At 61.1% G+C, this 19967-nt stretch overlaps 1 protein-coding gene across 1 annotated transcript; it reads left to right on the top strand.

Moving 5' to 3' along the window:
* Window positions 1-1347: 1347 nt before the first annotated feature.
* On the top strand, window positions 1348-10160 carry FOXA3 (forkhead box A3). Its single transcript, XM_090056193.1, has 2 exons — window positions 1348-1633; window positions 8348-10160. The coding sequence occupies exons 1-2, from the start codon at window positions 1562-1564 to the stop codon at window positions 9533-9535; spliced, it is 1260 nt and encodes a 419-aa protein (XP_089912319.1). The 5' UTR covers window positions 1348-1561; the 3' UTR covers window positions 9536-10160.
* Window positions 10161-19967: the final 9807 nt, after the last annotated feature.

The following is a 19967-nucleotide window of genomic DNA, read 5'->3' as shown; positions in this document are numbered from 1 at the left end:
GCCCTGTGATGCCAGGGCTGGGGGGGGTGGGGCGCAATATGCTCTGGGGGCTATAACGGGGGTGGGGGGTCTTCTCCATTTGTGTTTTCTCTTGGTTTTTGTCAATAAACTTCTACTTCTGTTTGGCTTTGGTTACCGCTGGCTCCTAGCAGGTCATTTGTGGGGGTGGGAAGGGGAGCAGCCTGGGTTGGGGGGGAGGCCAAGCCCAGTGGGGGGCACCCCTCCCCCAGCAGGCTGCAGCCGATAGCACTAAGGGGTGCCACATGGCAATAGTCGGGGCTCCCTCCTGACGCCTGGGTTCTGTTGGGGTGGGACCTGGTCCCTGCCTCCCCCCTGACCTGAGGGTGGGATGGACCCCGCTGCAGACCCTAGCAGCATCCCCTGGTGTAGCCTGTCCCCTGCTTGCCCTGGGCAGCTGGTATCTGAGCTGGGGCCTGCTGAGAGGTAACAAAGTCATTGCACCCTTAGGAGGGGGCATAGGGGAACTGCGGGTAGGGTTCCCTAAGTCCCCGCTGAGCTGCCAGCCCCCACCCCCGGAGACCATAGCAGGGGCTGGGCCTTGCTGGGGGGGTGCTGCACTGGGGGGAGGGTGCTGGGCAGGGCTGGGCTGGGCTGGGCGGCACCAGGTGCTAGCTTGATAAGCGCCAGATGCTGAGATAAAAGCCACCCCTCCCTGCGCTAAGACTCTCGCACCTTCCCAGCCCCACCCACAAGCCTGCAGGGGGGGCAGGCAGCTCTGACCCCCCCCCCCCCCCGCACTAGCCCCTGGCCTCCTGCAACCCCTGGTCCAGGTTGGCCCTGCACAGCCAGCACCATGCCCCAGCCATGGTGTTTGGGGGACTGGGACTTGGCACATTAGGTGTGTGCCAGAAGGTGCCGGGTAGTTGGGGGGAGGGCCTGAGGCAGCTGGGTGCTGTTGGGGGTGCTCATGTCACCCCCCTGCAGGCCCAAATGTGCTTCCCCGCACTGTGATCCCACAGAGCCACCCCCTGCAACTGCACAGCCCAGAGTGCCCCCCAGTGGGGACACAGCCTGCAGACACGTGGGCACATGTGTGGACCCCTGTGAGCCTGAGGTGAAGGGGGCTTGCCCCAGCTCTGTCTTGGAGGGGGTTGGGACTCAGCTGTGCCCCCCATGCCAGGGCTGTCTGCCCTGAGGCCCCCCCCAGCTGTATCTGCACCCCTCTGGAGCGGGCACCCCGTGGAGCCCTGCATGGGCCACCAGGGGGCAGCGCCGCGCTGGGCCCAGGGCCGCGGGTCCACAGGGGAGCCAGGGCAGGAGGTGGGACCAGCCAGCCCTATAAAGCCCTGGTGCAGCTCTGGGCACCCAGTGAGCCCCGGGGGGAACGCACGGCGCTGGGGTCCACGCACGCCGCCACGGCCACCTGTGCCCTGCGGCGCCTGCTGCACTGCATGGCTGTACCCCTCGATACCCTCCTGGCCCCCTGAGCCTGCCCCTAGCCTGTGGCATCTTGGGGGCTTGCACACCCTTGCCCCCACCTTGCCTGGGGCCTGGAGGAGGAGGAAGGGTCCCAGAGGGACGAAGGGGGCGTGGGGCTGGCATGCTGGGCTCCGTCAAGATGGAGACGCACGACCTGGCCGAGTGGAACTCTTACTACAGCGAGCCCACAGAGGTAGGTGCCTGGGCCTCATGGCCCCCTGGCATGGCTGTGGCCCCTTCCCTGGGCAGGGGTGCAGAGTCGCCTGCAGTGGTTTCTATCTGGCTGTGGTAGTTTCGAGGCCTCCCCCTTTGTGCAGGGTGCCTGGGGGCGAGGGGGTAGGCTGTGAGCTCCAGAGTAAGGAGTGGAGGGTGCGTGTGTGCATACACATGTGTGGCCCCCCACCCCCCCCTTCACGGGCATGCCTGTGTGGATTATGGGAGAAGGAGCAAGATGCACCCATGTCCGACCCGGTAAATGGGGAGTTTTCACATTCTTTTTTCGTGTGCTTGTGCATATGTTTCGGCCTAAGCGTGTACACACCTGTGTGTGCCTACCTGAGTGTGTTCCCCCCCACAAGTGTGCATACATATGGCTGTATCCGCATAGTTAGAGGGCTCCTGTGGGCTGCCACAGGCGGCTGCGGAGAGGACCTGGCGCATGTAGACATGTACGTGTGCGCTGGTGTGGCGGTCTGTGTGCAAGTGCTCGGTGGGAGCTTGGGTGCAGGCAGCGGGGGGAGGTGAACAGGGCACAAGACTTTGGGCTGGTGTGTGTGTGTGTGTGTGTGTGTGTGTGTGTGCGCGCGCACGCACTCTCTCTCCCAGCCAGGTGTTCCCAGTGAGTGGTGCAGGTGGAAGCTGGCAATGGGGAGGGCAGGTGGCCAGGAAAACACAGCCCTCCCCAGGATCAGGCCCTTATACCCCCACCCCACCCCTGGGCCCTGATTGAAGGGTCTTAGACTCTGGGGCTACTTTGGATTTACACTGTGAGGTGGGGGGGGACCCAGACAGCTGCACTGCGCTGGCTCCTGCCCCTGGGATTTGCCTCAGGAGAGTGCACTTAGCTCGCGGCAAAGCAGAGCACCCCCCTCCCCCCCACAACACACACACACCTCACTCAGGACCCACAAACCTGTGGGGTGGGGGTGACACTGGGGAGCAGGGCTGGAAGTGACCCTGGTCTTGCCCTGGGGCCAGGTTTCTCCCAGTTCAGACTGGTCTGTACTGGTGGGAGGAGCTGCAACCAGGGACAGGGGCTCTTCCAGGAACCCCTCACCCCCCAACGGAGGTGCCTACATCCCCCCAAGGCCTGGGGCAGGGTAAGGGGCTGGTCACTGCTGGGTAGCCCTGGGTCCAAGGCCGCAGCAGGCGGGGGGGTGCGTGGCAGTGCCCTGCCCCCCTCCCCTGTCCCAGTGACGTCACCCCCAGGGCCCGGGGCCAAGCACTCCTGGGCAAACACGGGGCGGGAGGGGTGAGTGCAAGCCTGGCTGGGGTCAGGCCACCTCCCTGCACCAGGCCTGGCATTCATCCAGAGGGGTTCTCTGCCCCCTCCTGCTCCAGGCTGTTCTGTGCCTCAGTTTCCCCTCCTGGCCAGGGATTTGCTACGCAGCCCTGGCTGGGGTCTCCATGTCCAGACACCCCCCCACCCCCGGCAGCTGGGGTGTCTCATACGCCTGCCCATAGCGTGAGCCTCCCCTCCCTACCAGGGTTTAACCAGGGGCTGCCACGTCTGCAGGGCCACTAGCTACAAAATACCACTAGTCCCTGTCTTCTGGGTCCCTCCATCCCATGCTGCCCCCACTACCCCTGCGGCACCTGCCTGCAGCCCCAGGGTCTGCTGAACCAGGGTGGGCTTCGGGTTGAATCCACCAGGCAAAGCACAGACAGACGAACACTGTCTGTACCCAAACCAGGCAGGGGAAGGAAGCAGCAGAGACAGGGTTCAGCAGGTGGACGTGGGCCCGTGGTGCACACGCATGGTGACCACAATGGCGCCTTGTGGTGACGCGGCCCTGACATGGGGAGTACCTGCCTCTGCCAGCTCCCCATTGAACAAACAACCATCTAGGTTCTTCCTGGGTAAACTGAGGCACAGGGCTAATGTGGGAGCACAGCACCCACTGGAAAACCCAGAGCCACTGGATCCTCACTTTTATCCACCGGGACGGAAACAGGATCAAAGATCCTACGTGTATTGTCACCGAGCTGGAACAGACGGCGGGCGCTGGCTGCGGCTGCGGCTGCTGTAGTTATTCATTTACCATCTATATTGTTATTTAGGGTTATGTGTCTGATCAAATATCATATTTGATTAATAATCATGATAAAACAAGGAATTCACCATGCACAACAATAGTACTGATGATGAGGATAACAGAATAATAATAAAGTAATAATAATATAATAAAACAACAGCAAACACTAATAATGACAGCAACGACAGAACAAGGAAGACATGATGATAGTGGTAATAGGGTTCAGTATTTGACTGGTCAAAAAAGTTTGGTGAATTGATTGCTCATATACAGGGCAAAAATTGTAAAAAAACTTCCAGCTAATACATAGGAAAAGCACAAATGTTTCCATTAAGAAATGTGTCAAAAAACAATAAAAAAGCATATGTCTGTCAGGAAAACTACAAGAAAAAGTGTTCTTTTAGTAAAATTGCTGTCATCTTTGACCAGTCAAAAAATATGCAGTCAGTTGATGGGACAATTGGCAATATTTGACCAGTCAATTGAGCAGCTTGCCAACCCTAAGTGGCGGTGATGCTGATGATAATAATGATGTGATGATTATGAGAATGTGATTATTATGATGATTAGGTGATGATGGTGACAGTAACAATAATAATAATATGACATAATGATGAGAATGATAATAACATGATTATATTATTATTGCTATTGACAGCAACAAATAATAATAATTGTAATAATATAGTAACAGCAATAACATAGCCCTGGAGGGGAAATCAGCCCTGCTCAGAGACACCTGCTTGGTCTCTGGCCACCTCTGCCCATCCCTGCACTGGGGAAGCCACATGCTGCCCGCCCATCAGGGCTCTTAGGCACAACCCCCATGTCTGGCTCCAGGTGCTCGCAACAGCTTCTGCCTGAAAACCAGCCCTGCTGGAAGTAACGCAGCCTCTCTGCCCAGACAGATGTGCCCTGGGCCCCTCGTGCCAGGCACTGTACAAAGCTGCTGCGTAGCTAGTGCCTGGCACGGAGGTGGCACTGGGGGCGGATCAGGCCCTGCGGGACCTTGTTTGCCGCAGAACCATTTCCCAAGTGCGTTCCTAGGCAAGCGGGCCCCTTTGGGGGCAGAGGCTGGGCTGGCAGAGACCTCCCCTATACCCCAGAAATCAGCTTCTGGCCCATGCTCAGAGGCTCTGCGGGGTCCTGAGGTTGAGGTCACTGGGGGGTCTCACTGACCCTGAAATGACCACGGGCCAGGGCAGGCTGTGGCTGGGGGGGCACAAGCAGCAAGGCAGTGGGGGTAGGACCAGAGGCTCCTGTGTCCATATTGGGGCTTTGGGATAGGCAGGATGAGCAGAGCGGGGAGGAGGGCTGGGCACATCAGGCGTATATGGAGCCCCCCCCCATCTCAAGGTCCTGGGTTCAACTCCCTGGTCTGGACAGGGCATGGGGGTCGTAGGCGGCCTGTTCAGGCAAGGGTTAGAGAGCCCTGTACAATGCAGGGGGGACCCCGGCATCCAGACTGCCCCCTCCCCCCGCCCCGCACATAATTCAGCTGGTTCGAATGTCCAAGGCGCCTTGCACAACCTAGCCCTGTTTGCCGAGGCTTCGGCGCTATCTGGACCTGGCCGCCATGTTGCAATTGCTGCATGCGCATGAGTCACCAGGGCCGGTGACCTCATCCTGTCCCCCAAATGGGCTTGAAACCCCCACCCCAGCTGGCAAGCGCAGGGCTGGACCTGGGGTCCATCCCTGTTGCTGTGGGGGCTGAGATTGTGGGGGCGGACAGTCCCCATGGCACTGGTTGCAGTCTGCCCCAGCCAGGCCCATGTCTGGGGCCCTCCCCACAGCTAGAGGTCTTGGAGCTGGATCTTGCTTGGTGATCATGTGAGCAAACGTGTAACATGTGGGGGATCCGTCATGCACTCGGCTGGCGAGCAGGGGCTTCTGTGGCCCTGATCTGACGTGATCTAGTGGGTCTCAAAGCTGGACCAGGCCCAGGGAGAGGGGTGTAAGCCACATCATGGGTGTTGCCAGCACCTGGCCTTGTGCCCGTCTGTCTATCTGTCTGTCCTCACGCAGACCCCCTGTCCACACAAACCAGTGGTTCTGGGGTGCCACGAGATCCTTTTCGGAGCGCTGCACAGGGTGCCATGTTAGTCCTGCTGGTTGTGCCAATGGCAGAGTTAATGAGAGGGGCCTTGAATCTAATGAGGTAAGGCTGCAGATCCAAAAGGGCTGAGAACCACTGATGTACAGCTCATTTGTCTGCCCCCCTCTCCCTGTCAGCTCTGTCTCTCTACTTGCCCTCTCCCCCCATACACAGGATCCCTCCATCTCTCTGTTCACCCCCAAACACGCCACCTGTCCAGTTGAGCCATCCCTATGTCTGTCTGTCTGTCTGTGTGTCCCCCTATCCGCTGTCTCTCTGTCTATCCCCCTGCCCCTCCGCTCCATCTCTCCCCCTTCCCCTTCGCCACCCCTAGATCCCCCTCCGCTGCCTGGTGGATGAGCCCCCATGGCAGTAGTTCAGCTGTGCCAGGCTGGGGGTTGCTGGGGGTTGCTGGGTCCCCTCAGCCTAGGGAGCAATGGGGTGAGAGCTAGGGGCATCAAGAAAAGGAAGGCAAAGCTAGGGAGGGGGAGAAACTGGCTTCTTGTGCGCTGTCAGGAGGAGGACCAGGAGCACAGACCCGCATTTCTTGGCATCAGGACTCCTGCCCACACAGGACCCAGCAGGCTTTATTTCTGTGCAGGCATGTGGGCCAAGCCCCCTCTGGCCTTTGCCTGAGGATCTCAGTGCAAGGTCAGCCCTGGGAAGGGCATGTCACAGCTCCTGCCCCTGCCAGCCCTGTGCCAGGATGCAGGAAGGGGCCCTTCTAGGCCCCAAGCCCGGCTGGCAAAAGGACCCAAGGTGTTATCTTTTTGTGTGTGCCTTCCCCTGATTTTCTAGGGGGCTGTATCCTCCGCTCCTCCCTGAGGACATTGCCTGCAGACATGCTCCACCCCAGAGCTGGCTGCATTCCTCGCTGGAGATTTCTGTGGGGGCAGCACCACCCGATCCTGCCACACAGGCTGAGGGCAGGAAGCGTCTCTGTTCCAGTGGCCACAGATGGAACATGAGGGCTTCCCGCAGCCTCTCTGTTTCCACTCAAAGCACCCCCAAACAGGGAGACGAGGGCTCCGATTGGACTGTCTTGCCCCAGGGGCTCATGGGATTGGGATACAGGACTCCATCTCCCATGATGCTCTCTGCCACAGCCCTCTCCCTGCCCTATGAGGGGAGGCCACAGTGTATCATGGGAGTTGTAGTCCAACTGGGGGACAGGCTTGTGGAGGGCAACTTCCAGGGGCCAGGCTGTATAGCAGCATCATGCATAGGGGGCTTTGGATTTGGGACTAAAAGGTCAGAAGTCTGCACAGTTCAGAGGCTCCTTGATTTCCGAGGCACAGAAATCCCGATTCCCCTCACAGCTCCAACCCTGCACCTCCATTTTAGCTCTGCTTTGCCCCACAACAAGCATCTGCCTGATGGGGAAAGGCCCTGCAAACGACAGGGTTTTATGGCCCCCAGTCGACCATGTCCCTGCTCTGTGCCTCAGTTTCCCCATACTCATCCAAAGGAGAGTGAAGTGTGTGTGTGCGTGCGTGCACAAGCTAGTGTGCATGTGTGTGTGATGTGCTGCTGTGCAGCTCAGCCAAGCTGGGGTTCAGCCTGGGTCACCCCACAGAGAGGGGTCTGCATAAGTACTGCCCTGTCCGCATGTGCCCCTGGGGGCATCAGCCTTGCTCCAGGGACTCCCCCAAGGTGGGGGGGAGAAAGTCGCTGCCTGGGAGAGCAGCGGCAGGGCCTGCTTACCCTGCCCCAAGAGGCTGCCCTGCCCCAGGTGCAGGTGCAGCACCAGGCCCTGACGCTTGCCTGGGAGGCAGAGCCTGTCTGGCACAGAGAGGGGCTGCGAGGGGGTGACCCAGCCTGGGTTGTGGGGGGAATTTGTGGTCCGGGGAGGGTCTGTGAGACATACAGAATGCCCCAGCCCTATTGGCCACCAGACTGGACCAGACTCTCCCCCTTCTAAGCCCAAACTTTTCACTTAGCAAGTGGGGAAAGGGTCTGAGCAATTTGGGGGAGAGGAACCCAGGCGTCCTGCCCCCCGATCTGACACCTGTCCACCGAGGCCTGTGGCTGCCTCCCTGCCAGCGGGCAGCTTTCTGCCTTAGCAACCCGGCAGGGCCCATCTGGCAGGCGGGGGCAGGTGGCACCAGCCCCATCGATCGGCGCTGGGCTTGTGCCCTTCTCCTCTATCTTGTGCAAACAGCAGCTGCTGTTCCAGCCCTGCGGCTGCCGGTCCCGGCTTGAACTGCGCAGCCCTGTTTGTTCAACCCGCTGCAGCTTGAAGGTGGCTGGGGGAGGGGGGCGGCTGGGGGCCCCAGGCTCGGCTCAGCCCTGCCCCCGGTCCCGGGCTCCATGTCACGGGCGTGAATGTGGAGCTGCTCCAAGGCAAAGAGGCTGGGGCCAGATTCTGATTTCAAGGGCCCTGCTGCTACTGTGGACCGTGTTTGGTCCATACAAGCATGGTGGGATCCCATACAGACCTGCACCTCATGGCCCACACGGCTCCCTGGGGGAGAAGGTTGCATGGGTCGTGAACCCCAGGGATGATGCCGGCTGAGCCCGTCAGCAAGGCTAATTCCCACTCTCTTGTCTCCCCCAGGTCTACCCCTCTGTGAGCACCATGACGTCCGGCCTGGGCCCCATGAACACCATCAACTCCTACATGACCCTCAACTCCCTGAGCTCCCCTGGCTCCATGAACATGACCTACCCCAGTGGGGGCCTCAGCAGCCCTTCCCTGCCCGGGCTGACTGGCACCACTAGTGCCATGGGCCTGGGCAGTGTGGCTTCCCCTGTCAGCCCAGCGCTAACGCCACTGGGGGCCCAGGCACCCTCCATCAACGCCCTGTCCCCCTACCAGAGTGTGAGCCCGTCCGCGGCACCCCTGGGGTACCCAGCTGCCGGCATCGTCCGGCCCAAGGAGCTCAGTAAGTCGTACCGGCGCACACTGACCCATGCCAAGCCACCCTACTCCTACATCTCCCTCATCACCATGGCCATCCAGCAGGCCCCCAGCAAGATGCTGACCCTCAATGAGATCTACCAGTGGATCATGGACCTCTTCCCCTACTACCGAGAGAACCAGCAGCGGTGGCAGAACTCCATCCGCCACTCGCTCTCCTTCAATGACTGCTTTGTCAAGGTGGCTCGGTCCCCGGACAAGCCGGGCAAGGGCTCGTACTGGGCCCTGCACCCCAACTCGGGCAACATGTTCGAGAATGGCTGCTACCTGCGGCGCCAGAAGCGCTTCAAAATCGAGGACAAGGCCAAGAAACCCAGTGCCAAGGGCTCTGCTGCCCAGGATCAGGCCCCCAAGCGCCCCGAGGTGGTCCCTGAGGGCCGAAGCCCGCCAACGGGCTCGGAGGGGGCCGAGTCAGGCCACTCAGATGCCTCACACGGGTCAGAGGAGCAGCGGGGCCTGGTGCAGCTGGACTGCTCGGGTGTGCAGGGCTCATCCCCAGGCTCCGCCGCCTCCCCGGTGCCTATCTCAACGTCCATCACTAGCCACTACTTTTCCCCCTCCATCGCCAGCCTGGAGCTGCCAGGGGACCTCAAAATGGACCCTCAGTATAATTTCAACCACCCCTTCTCCATCACCAATCTGATGTCCTCTGACCAGAGTCACAAGGTCGACCTCAAGGCCTACGAGCAAGTCATGGCCTATAATGGCTACGGCTCCCCGCCAGCAGCCGAGAGCAAGCACGGCTACGAGCCTGCCACCTCCCTGGCTGAGACTGGTCCCTACTACCAGAGCCTCTACAGCCGCTCCCTCCTCAATGCCTCGTAACAGGGTCCCACGGCACGGCGCAACGCAATACAGCACGGGGGCATGGACGCACGGCGTTGCTGTCTGCCCCTGCCATGACACATGCCTATCCCTCTCCCCTGTCCTCCATTCCTCCCTGCACCTGGCCCAGGCCACAGGCATGGCCCCTTTTCTGTTGTCTCGTGCCATTTGATGCTGCTGCCAAGGCCGGCCCCAGCGGAAGGGGCCCCACGGCTGGTGGGGGCCATGTCAGATCGGGCGGCTCAACACCCGGCCCAGACCCTGCAGGGGACAAGGAATGGCCCCTCACACCTGAGCCCCTTCTCTGCCCCCGCACCGGGATCGCCGAGGTGTCCTGTCCACGCGCGGCGGGAGCCACTGTTACGTTCACGGGCCTGGTGACAGCTGGGAGAGCGGGGGCTGGTGGCGGGGAGCCCTTCTCCATTTTGGGGCTGGGTTGATTTTTTTGGTTTGTTTTGTAAATGGCTCAATATTTAAATATTTGCTTTGGGAACGGGGCATTGTAGAGATGGGTTAATATATGGTACCGTAGCAATGGGTTGGGATCTCACAGGGTTGTTTTGTGCGTGTCTATGGTTGTTTTATTTTTATTTTTTTTTTTGGTATTAAAGATCATTAAAATGAAGCATTTGGGGGCTACGTTTCTCCACTTGAAGGGGCGGCTGCTGCCATGCTTGTCAACCCCACTGAGCGGGGCCAAACCCGGCCCCAGCCCTGGCCCTGAGAGGGCCGGCGTGGGTTTCGCCAGGGAAACGAGGAGACTGGGGCAGTTTGGGGGAAGCACAAGGTGGTTTCCATGTTGAACAGTGGCCGTGTGAGGGGCCAGGGCCGCGAGGGCGAGGGCGAGGGCGAGGGCTCAGCCCCACCACGGCTGGTCCAGCAGGGAGATGGCAGCTGTGACAGCGTCCCACAGGCCACCATGGCGTTTGGTGAGATGCCCCCGCCAGCTTGTCCTGAGGGGAAACCCAAGGAATTTGGGCAAAATTCAAACATTTTCCCCAGGGGAAACAACATTTTTTTTCTCCACAGAAACAACATCTTTCCATCACAAAAGACCATGTTTCCCTGAAAAAATAGTATTTTGTCCTTAAAAAGCTCAGCAATTTCCCTCAAAGACAGCAGGCTTTCTTAAAAAAACAGCATGCTTCCCTCAGAAAAAAGCATTTTTGCCTCAACAAATATTTCTTCTTCAAAAACAATTTTTTCCTCAGAAAACATCAATTTTACTCAAAAAAGAGCTTTTTTCCCTCTAGTTATTTCTTCCTCAGAAACCATTTTTCTCTCAGAAAAAAAGTGATTTTCCTCAAAAAAGCATTCTTCTGTGAAAAAGAGCATTTCCTCATCAAAAACAGCATTTTGCTAATGAAAACAGCATGTTTTCCCTCAACAAAAGACACTTTTTCCTTTAAAAAAGGAATTTTCCCTCAAAAAACAGCACTTTTCCTCAAAAAGGCATTCTCCTGGAGAAAAGATCAAAAGATAATCAAAAAAGGGCATTTGCTCCTCAAAAATAGCATTTTGCTAATGGAACCAGCACGCTTCCCTCAAAAAAGAGATTTTTTTTCCCCCTTAAAAAAAAGGAATTTTTTCTTATGAAAGAGCATTTTCCCATCAAAACAGCTTTTCCTCCTCAAAAACAGCATTTTCCGTTCAAAAACCAGCTTTTTTCTCACAAAAAAAAAGTGTTTTTCCTCTTAAGGTAGCACTTTTCCTGCAAAACTGTTAGCGCTTTCTCTCCTAGAAAAAATGTTTCTTCCTCAAAAGCAACATTTTCCCTCTCAAAAAAGAGCTCAAATGGTATATCCCCTAAAACACCCCTCTGCATGTCCTTCAGAAGTAGCATTTCCCCTCCACCACCGTTGCGTGCCTTGGAGAGCCCAGCGCGTTCCCTCCGACATGGCATGGCAGACAGGCGGCTGCAGGCAAGACCCCAGGCGAGGGGAGGCGACATGAGGGCACTGCTGCCCTTGGTGGGGGAGCTGCCCGGGCCTGCGTGTCCCCAGCCAGGGTGCCCTCTGCTCTGCAAGGCCAGCCATCCATGTTGCCAGCCAGGGCACGGGCTGGCATGGTGGCCATGTGTCATGGCACCCCCAAACCGCCATGGGGACTGGGGCTGCATCACGCCGGGCGCTGCATGGACCCACAGGGCCGACCCTTGGGGGCTGCAGGGATGACGTGCTGCCCCCACCCTGCTGACCGTTGTCCCCGCCACCCCTCCTGCCCCGGGTCATGACCGCAGGGACTGTTTGCGGAGCCAACATGACACCCACGCAGACCCCATGGGTTAATCAGTAACCAGCGCCCACCTGGGGCATGGGGGCTGCCAAATGGACCCCCAGTCTGGCCCTGGGCTCTCCCCTGGAGTGCGGGGTCTGTGTAGAGGGTCTGGGGGGTTGCACCTGGGGGGCTGGAGGAGCAGCCGGGGGCAATGGGGGAGGAGGGAAAGGTGGAGGGTCTGGAGGTTGGGGGGCACTTCAGTCATGGACCCCATGGGCTGGATCCGCCCTCACTGGCCCAGTGCAGCAACGTGCGCCTGTCCATCTACCTGTGCTCTGTGCATCTGTCTGTGCATCCACAACCCCCCCCACCCCATCTGCCTCTCCCCATCCATCCCCAGCTCACCAACTCCTGCCCGCCATCCCTGCAGCCCACCCCTGCGCCCAGCTATCCCCGCATGCCCCCTTGCTATGCGCGTCTGCCGGCTCCTGCCCGTGTCTGGGGTCCCCTCCGGCCCGCGGGGCAGGGTGGGGGGGCCGGGCGGGGGCAGGGGTGCCAGCGGTGGCGGCTCCGTGAATGGGGCCAGTGTGCGCCCGCGTCAGCCATGCTGCCATTCCACGCATTCCTGGAAAAAACAACACGGCAGTAGAAAGCCCCTCTGTGACGCAGCTGCTCCGCAGCCACCCCCCCCAGCCCACCCCCCCCAGCCTGAGCTGCTCTGCCAGGGACAGCGGCCCTGCAGTCCCCCCCCAAGGGTGCACTCCAGGCCCCTTCCCCGGGCATCCTGCTGCCCCTTGGGTTTCCCCTGCCCTGGCTGGGGGGACAGAGCTGGGCTCCCTGAGCAAGGGTCCAGCAGACACAGAGCGAGGGGAGAGGGGTTAGAAATGAGGTAGGGGGTCCCTGCAGGAGCTGGGGGAAGGGTCAAGGAGTGAATGCTGGTCCCACAACAGCCTCCAGATACTGCCTGCAGCTCCCCTGGCCCCCAGGAGTCAGTGCCAGGAAGAACCGGCTCCCCCAGACTGGTGACGGGCAGGGGTGCTGCCCACGTGCGGGGGCGGGGGCAGGACGCTGGCATCCCATTTCCAGGGCAGGGAGGGAATGAGACCTAATGGTGAGAGCAGGGCGGCAGACCAAGATATACTGGAGGGGAAACCAGAGCTCAGGACTCCTGGGATCTCCCCTTGGCTCTGCCCCTGCCTGCTAGTGGCTGCAGCACCACGCTCCTCTCAGGGAGCCTCAGTTTCCCTGACAGCAGGGTATGTCTAGCAGCCCAGTCCCTGCACTGGCGCAGGGTGGGCATGCATGGGGGCTCTCTGCCATGCAAGGCAGGGCCCGAGGCTGGCTGGTGCTGGTGCTGGTGCCTGCACTGGGCACTGCAGCGCCAGATGGCTGGGGTCTGTGGTGTTGCTGGGCCTGGACCCGACGGGGCCCCTCTGTGCCTGGCCTCCCCTCCTCCCTCCCTCCCTTCGCGGGCCAGCTCCCCGGCTCCCAGCACATGGATTTCCTGCGCTTTGGCGCCTGAAAAGGTCATTCATCACCTTCCAGAGGGCCGGGGCTGCGGGGCAGGCAGGGTGGGGCGCCACAGCCCAGCCGGGGCGATTCGGGGTCCACCGGTGAGAGCACAGGGATCTAGTATCAGGAGGGATGTCAGCTGGAGATCTGCAGCTGGGGGAATAGACGGTCTGGGATCTATTAGCTGGGCACAGGGGAGGTCTGGGGGGATTCCCCTGGCGGGTGACAGCCTCTGCTTGGCTCTGCAGCCTGAGTCTTACCTGTCGGACCCTCTTTGCACAGGGGGCTCTTCCAGCTCACTTGAGGATGCCCTCTGTGCACTCCTCGCACCCTTGGCTCAAGCCTCCTGGGGTGCCCCTAGCTGTCCCTTCAGTAGGGACTGCCTCCCTCTCATACCCAAAGTCTGAGTCCCCCTCCCATACCCTGCCCAGCTTGTTTCAGCTGTCAGTGCTACCAGGCTAGAAAGGTTGGGCTGAGCCCATTCCAGATACCTCCCAGCTTCCAGTGAGCCGGCCAGGGGCAGGACACAGCCCCCAGCCCCCCAATTCTTCCCGGGAGGAGATGCAGCAAGGAGCAGTTTGGAGGCGGGCACAGCCTCCCGGGCACACAGCTCTGCGCCAGGGCCCAGCCTGGCTGGAGCAGCAGGGCTGTAGGTGCCCTGTGCCCCATGAGGCGTCTTTGGCTAGGACTACCCCCCCATGGCTTGGGGCGTTGAATCAATACCCAAGGGGCCTACCCACTGCCATGGGTGGGTAGACTCACCCAGAGTGAGTCACCACCCTGCTCTGTGCCTCAGTTTCCCCCCATGAGCTCTCTTCGCACCTATGCAGTGCCTGGCACCAGGCCCTGCCCTGTTTGGTGCAGCAAGCCCGTTTCCTGGCTGGCTTGGGCAAGTCTCGGCTGTTCCCAGGCTCTGGGCTCCGGGAAGGGGGCGGGGGGCAGCTGCGACCTGGCAGGGCTGCGGTCGGGAGCTGTAAATCCCTGAGCAGGAACCGGCATCCTGGTGCGCTTGCGACATGTGGCCTCGCCCGGGTGCGAGACCAGCCCTGCCTGCCCCTGCCGTCAGTCAAGGGCGCGCCCGGGGCGGGCACGGCACCCCCTGCCGGAGGGGTTCAGGTCACTGCAGCCTGGGTCCATGCCGGGGCTCTGCAAAGCTCCATGGGGTGCCCCCGGGTGCTACCCCCTGGGAGGGTTTGTGAGGCATGCGACTATGCTCCAGGCTGTGCCGTGGCTCTGACTGTGTTTGATGCTCACTTTGCACTAGTGCAAATGCTCATGCATGGAGTCTGGCTCAGATGTCCCCGGAGGTCGAGAAGGTTTGACCCCAAGCCTTGCCTCTTCTCCCTGCTAGCTTTGTCCCAGCCCACCCACAACACCACTCCCTGCCCCCCCACCCCCCCCCGGTCAGAGCCGCTGCTAAATTTATCGGACCTGGCTTCACCCCACTCCACCCAGCCCAGCCACAATCCCCCTCCGACGTTGCAGCCCCGGGCCAGCCTGCTCACCACAGCCTGCGGCAGCATCGGGGCCTGCTGGGGTGGGTGGGGGCCAGTGAGGAGGGGCCAGCAGCCCGCCTGGAAAGGAAAACACACCGTGGCCAGGAATGGAAAAGTACAGGGCACCGAGGCGGGCACGGCTGGGACACAGCAGCACCACCGGCCAGCGCCCCCCTGGGCATGCACATAGAGGCATGTGCCCATGCGTGCTGGCAGCCAGGAGGGGTGCACACAGGAAGACCTGGACACACATGTGCACACACACACACACTGACACCCCATGGGCGCATGGAGACACAGACATTGCACCAGATAGATCACCCACAGAGATAAGCAGACATGCCACCACACAAGACACCAGCACACATGGACAAACATAGACATGCACCTTGACACCCTGGCACACACACATGCATGCATGCACTCTGAGACACCAACACCCCGAGAGCACACCTGTGTATGGAGACATAGACACTGAAACACATGCATGCAAACATATGCAGACACACATGTTGACACCCCTGGGGGCGCATGCACATGGAGACGCAGATGCATCCCCCTCCCCAGGGGGAACACGCACACCCCCCGAGGCATGTACCATGCAGACACCCTACAGAAAGATGCACGGGGATGCTGACACCCCCCTCCCCCACAACTGGCACCTGCACATACACACACACACATGCACATTGACACCCTGTGGGACAGGAGACCTACGGACCCCATGAGACACCAGCACTCACATGTAGAAACTGGCACCAGTCCACAGAAACTCTGGCACATCCATAGAGACACCGACATGCACAGCTACACCCACAGCCACACACACAGCAAGACCCCAACACACCTGCTGAGACCCAACACACACGCCATGAGACATCGACACGCATGCTGCAAAGCACTCACAGATGCACACACACATACACTCACATGCCTGCTGTGAAACAGACACACCGAGACACTGATATACCAGCTGGGACTCAGACACAGGCAGTGATGCACATGCATACATACACACTCGTGTATCCCCTTCTGCTGGGATACTGTGATAGGCACCCAGGACAATGATGCACACGAACACATGCACACATATGAACACCCCCACCCTTTTGCTGTGACACCGTGATAGACGCCCAGAGGCCCTGGGGCAGTGGCTCTTGTGCATACTTATACCTCTGACCCTCCTTGTGCTGTGAAACCATGACAGACGCCCAGAGGCCCCCAGGACATGCAGCTCCCAACACCCTCCCAGAGCGTGTGCCCCATCCCAGCCCTGGTCTGGTCATCCCAGTTTCCGTCCTGGTCTAACCTGGGGGGGATGGAGCAGGACAGTGGTGAGGGCAGGGATGGGGTTGCCCACGTCTCTGCCCTGCCTCCACAGTTATTCAAGGGGGGTCTGGGAATACCCCCCATCCTCCCCTCCCGCCCATGGGCTCTGTGCCCCAGGGCCTTCCCAGCCGCAGCTGACTGCTCCCTGCCAGGCCCCTCCCCGCGGGCACGAGGGCAAACACAGGGATCCTGGGGAACGCCCGGGACCCGGACACGCCTGGCCCCGCTCCCCAGGGAACCTGCGTGTGACCGGGCCCCGCCTGCCATGGGGACGGAGCCAAGCCCTGGGGCGCGCCTGAGCCAGCTGCATCAAGCCCCACCGCCCACCCGCCCGGGTCCGCCCCGGATCTGTGGGGCAGGATGGCGCCAGGCCCAGCAGGTGCCCGGGGAGCCCACCATACCCACCCCGGGGCTGCTAGGGGCAATGGGGTTGGCAGCTGGGGGTGCCATGGGTCACAGATGGACATGTTCGTGCACGCACACTTGTGCATAGAGTGGCTCCACTACATGCTTGCGGGCTTCCACACACCCGCTCATAGAGTGACAGGTGTCTGGGCACACACGCACGTGGTCATGCACACATCTGCATGCCTCCACACAGTCACACACGACTGTAATCCTACTCGTGTGCTCATGCACATCTGGTCACACACAAGTGTGTGTGTATGTGTGTGCGCGTACATACCCCCAGAGTTCCCCAGGGATGTCTGCATGCTCACAACATCACACACAGGCACCCCCATTGTCACACCCCACTCAGCACACACGTGGCTCACACTCGCCTCATCACAAAGCTGCACGTTTGCATGCTATTCCAGACATGCACACGCACTCACTCCTGAGCATGCTGTGATTCACTCATGTAGCTGCCTGTGTGCACACGCAGGCATATAGCCTCACACCCTTACACACCTGCTGGGCAGGCAGAGGGGGCTCCATGACCCCAGCCCCAGGGCCCAGCTCAGGGCTCCCTTGTGCCTCATACCAGGGCATCTGGAGGGAGGCAGGTGGCAGGGCCGTGCCAGGGCCAGGCAACCCAGCCTTGGCTTCCCGGAGGCTTGGCATGGGCACGGCCAGGCGGATCAGGTGAGTTTTGCTCGGGCCGGGTGGCCAGGAGGGGGAGGCTGGGGATGTGGAATACCTGCTGGAGGTTATAAATAACTGGCAGAAGGGCACGACAGCCTGCCCTCGCCCCGTGGCTGGCGCGCCGGGGCCACGGCTCTGGGCGAGACTACAATGGCTCCTTTGACACCGGCACACACGGCTGCAGCTCCCAGTGCCTGCGGCCTTCATCACTGCCACCCTGACCCCGTCACCACCCGCCCCCCAACCCACGGGAACCCCCACCCGTAATGCAGAGCGGGGGGGGGCAGTTAGCTGGGTAAGCCCCCCATGCCCCACTGGGTTTGGCAACACTGGGGATATCCCGCTCGTCCACGTGGCAGGATGTCTGTCCAGCGTGGCTTGGGGAGGCAGTACTGCCCCTGCACAGGGGAGAATAGCTCCTCCTACTGGGGGGCGCAGCCAGCCCTGCTCCTTTCGGGTTCAGCAAGGACCTGCCCCCTGCCAGGACCCCTGCCCGCCACGGCTCCGGGAAAGAGCTGGGGAACACCTTCAGCTGGGAAAAAGCCCCGGAGCAGAGGCGAGGGCTGGGGGGGAACAAGCCGCCGTGTGTGCAGCACTGGGCCGCTGCCGATGCAGCCGCCCTCACATCCTCGCGGCTTCCCTGAAAACATCCGCCCGCCCGGCGGGTTATATATATCCATACATCCCTGAGTCAACACAGGGCCTGGGGGCTGCCAGGCCGGCCGCGCGTGAGGGGCGGGGGCACAGCTCCGAACACTTGGGCCTTTGTGGCCGGGGCGCTGGGCCGGTGGTGGGGCGCGTGGCCCGGCCCTGAGCATAAAGGTGTTCCTGTGCGCCTTGCCAGCTTCCTCCCGAGGTGTGAGACAGCGGGACACTGAGACAGCCCTGGGGGGGCGGGGACGCAGGGAGAAGAAGGCGGCGTTGATTCACCCGAGCTGGGTTTCCAGGCCCCACTCCATCCCTGCCACCCTGGGGGGGGTCTGAACAGCCACGGTGCAGGGGCAGTGGGGGGCACGTCCGGGCTGAGGCTGCCCCACAGCTGCGCCCCCCACAACCCCCTGGAGCAGGAGCCTGTGTTTGCCCTGGTGCGTACAGCGCCTGGCGCGGCTGGCTGCACAGCTGTGCATGCAGACGGGGAGGGGAGCCCAGCTCCGGCCAGGCTGGGTCAGAACCGAACCCAGCTAGTGCCGGCCCCGACTCGTCCTGTCCCAGGGGCTGGGAGGATAGCGCCAGCCGGGGGTGGGAACGGCGCTTAGCCAACCCTGGGGTTAATGGTTAACGAGTGCTGGGCCGCGCCCTGGCGGCATGGCTGGATGCTACCCCCATGAATTGGAGGGGTCCCTCCTGTCCTGGAGCTGACCCCTGGGCCCAGGCCGGGCCCTACCATCCCCTGGGGTCCCGCGACCAGCCATTTTTACCAGTGGCCATGATCCTAGGGGTTGGGGGGGGCTTTTCCCTCCCAGAATCCCTTGGGGCTTGGAGAGTTGTCACCACTGTTTTATTTGGCGTGACCCTTCCCCCCCAATATTCCCAGCATCCCTTGCATCACGAGGCAGCCATGTTGTCCCACCCAGGTCGACCGAAGCAGGGTGTGGGTGACCAGACAGACCTCTTGGCAAGGGGCCAGGAGCCTGGCGGGGTGGTACCCCAGGGTCTGTGCCTGGCCCCTACAGAACCCACCCCGCTGCCTCCAAAGCCCCTGGTGTCAGCAGCAAGTCCTGCCGCCATGGGCCCCACACCCCAGGCCAAACGGGGACCCTGGCCAGACCCCTGCCCTGATGCCCCCTGGACAGCTGGCACACGGCACTCTTTGTGTGGAGCCGGCCCCCACCCGCCCAAAACACCTCTGACGTTTACAAGCTGTGTGTGATGATTTTACAGCCGGGCCTGGCCGGCAGGAAGGAGCTGCTACGCCCCGCGGCCCTCGGGAAGCCGTGGCTGGCACCGGGGCCCTGGTGCGGCGTGGGGGGCTGGCACCAGTGCCCTGGGGCTGGGGGCCCCTTTTGCTTCCCCCTGCCTGCACTGGTGCCCACGGTGCCAGGAGAGGCCCCCCAGCGGCCCCCCGCCCCAGTGCCCTCCTCCCCTCCTGGCGCATCCCCCCAGGCCAACAGGAAGTCCTGGTTAATGAGTAGCCGGTGGCACCGCGGGCAGGTGCGGGCCAAGGACGCCCGATAAGGAGCAGCCGGTGGTGGCGGTGGGATGAGGCCCCGCCCGGCCATGGCGCCCGGATCCCCCCATAACTGCCAGCCATGCCGCCCCCCGGGCTCAATTCCCCAGCTGGGCCCTTGCCCCTGCCCCTGCCCCGGCCCAGGTCAGACTGGAGCAAATGCCCCAGTCGATGGAGTTGCCCCATGGGGCAGCAGCACCCCCTAGTGGGGGCAGGAGGGAGCTCACCGGAGCACTTTGCTGCTCTCCACCCCCCCGCCTGCCCCTGCCGCCTTGGGCTCAGTGAACACCTCCACCCGCCCTCATGCACACTTGCTTTGCACGCCTGTGCCTGCTATTCTGTTGTCACTCTTGCACGCACTTACACACTCCAATGCACACGTGTCCCTGCATGTCTGTGCATGCTTACACTTACTTCTGCACAGCTGGGCACACCACCATTTACTTCCACACACTTGTCCTTGCACATCTGTGCACAATCATGTGTGTACCCCCATCATTGCCTGCCCATGCACACGTACCATTGCTTTGCACACCTGTCCTTGCATGCCTGTGCACACCCACACCTGCTTTGGGCACTTGTTCTTGCACACCCATGCACACTCATATTTGCTTTGTGCACCTCT

This window comes from Crocodylus siamensis, chromosome 6, assembly GCF_052110815.1.
Source record: "Crocodylus siamensis isolate JL-2025a chromosome 6, ASM5211081v1, whole genome shotgun sequence".
Classification (NCBI taxonomy): domain Eukaryota; kingdom Metazoa; phylum Chordata; order Crocodylia; family Crocodylidae; genus Crocodylus; species Crocodylus siamensis.
Note: the sequence above shows the minus strand (reverse complement) of the source record. Positions and strands in the feature narration are given on the sequence as shown.

Bases quoted from the DNA above. Each gene is read 5' to 3' on its own strand.
- FOXA3 (XM_090056193.1), top strand. From the start codon at position 1,562: ATGCTGGGCTCCGTCAAGATGGAGACGCACGACCTGGCCGAGTGGAAC. The intron at 1,634-8,347 runs GTAGGTGCCTGG...TGTCTCCCCCAG, and splicing joins ACTACAGCGAGCCCACAGAG to GTCTACCCCTCTGTGAGCAC.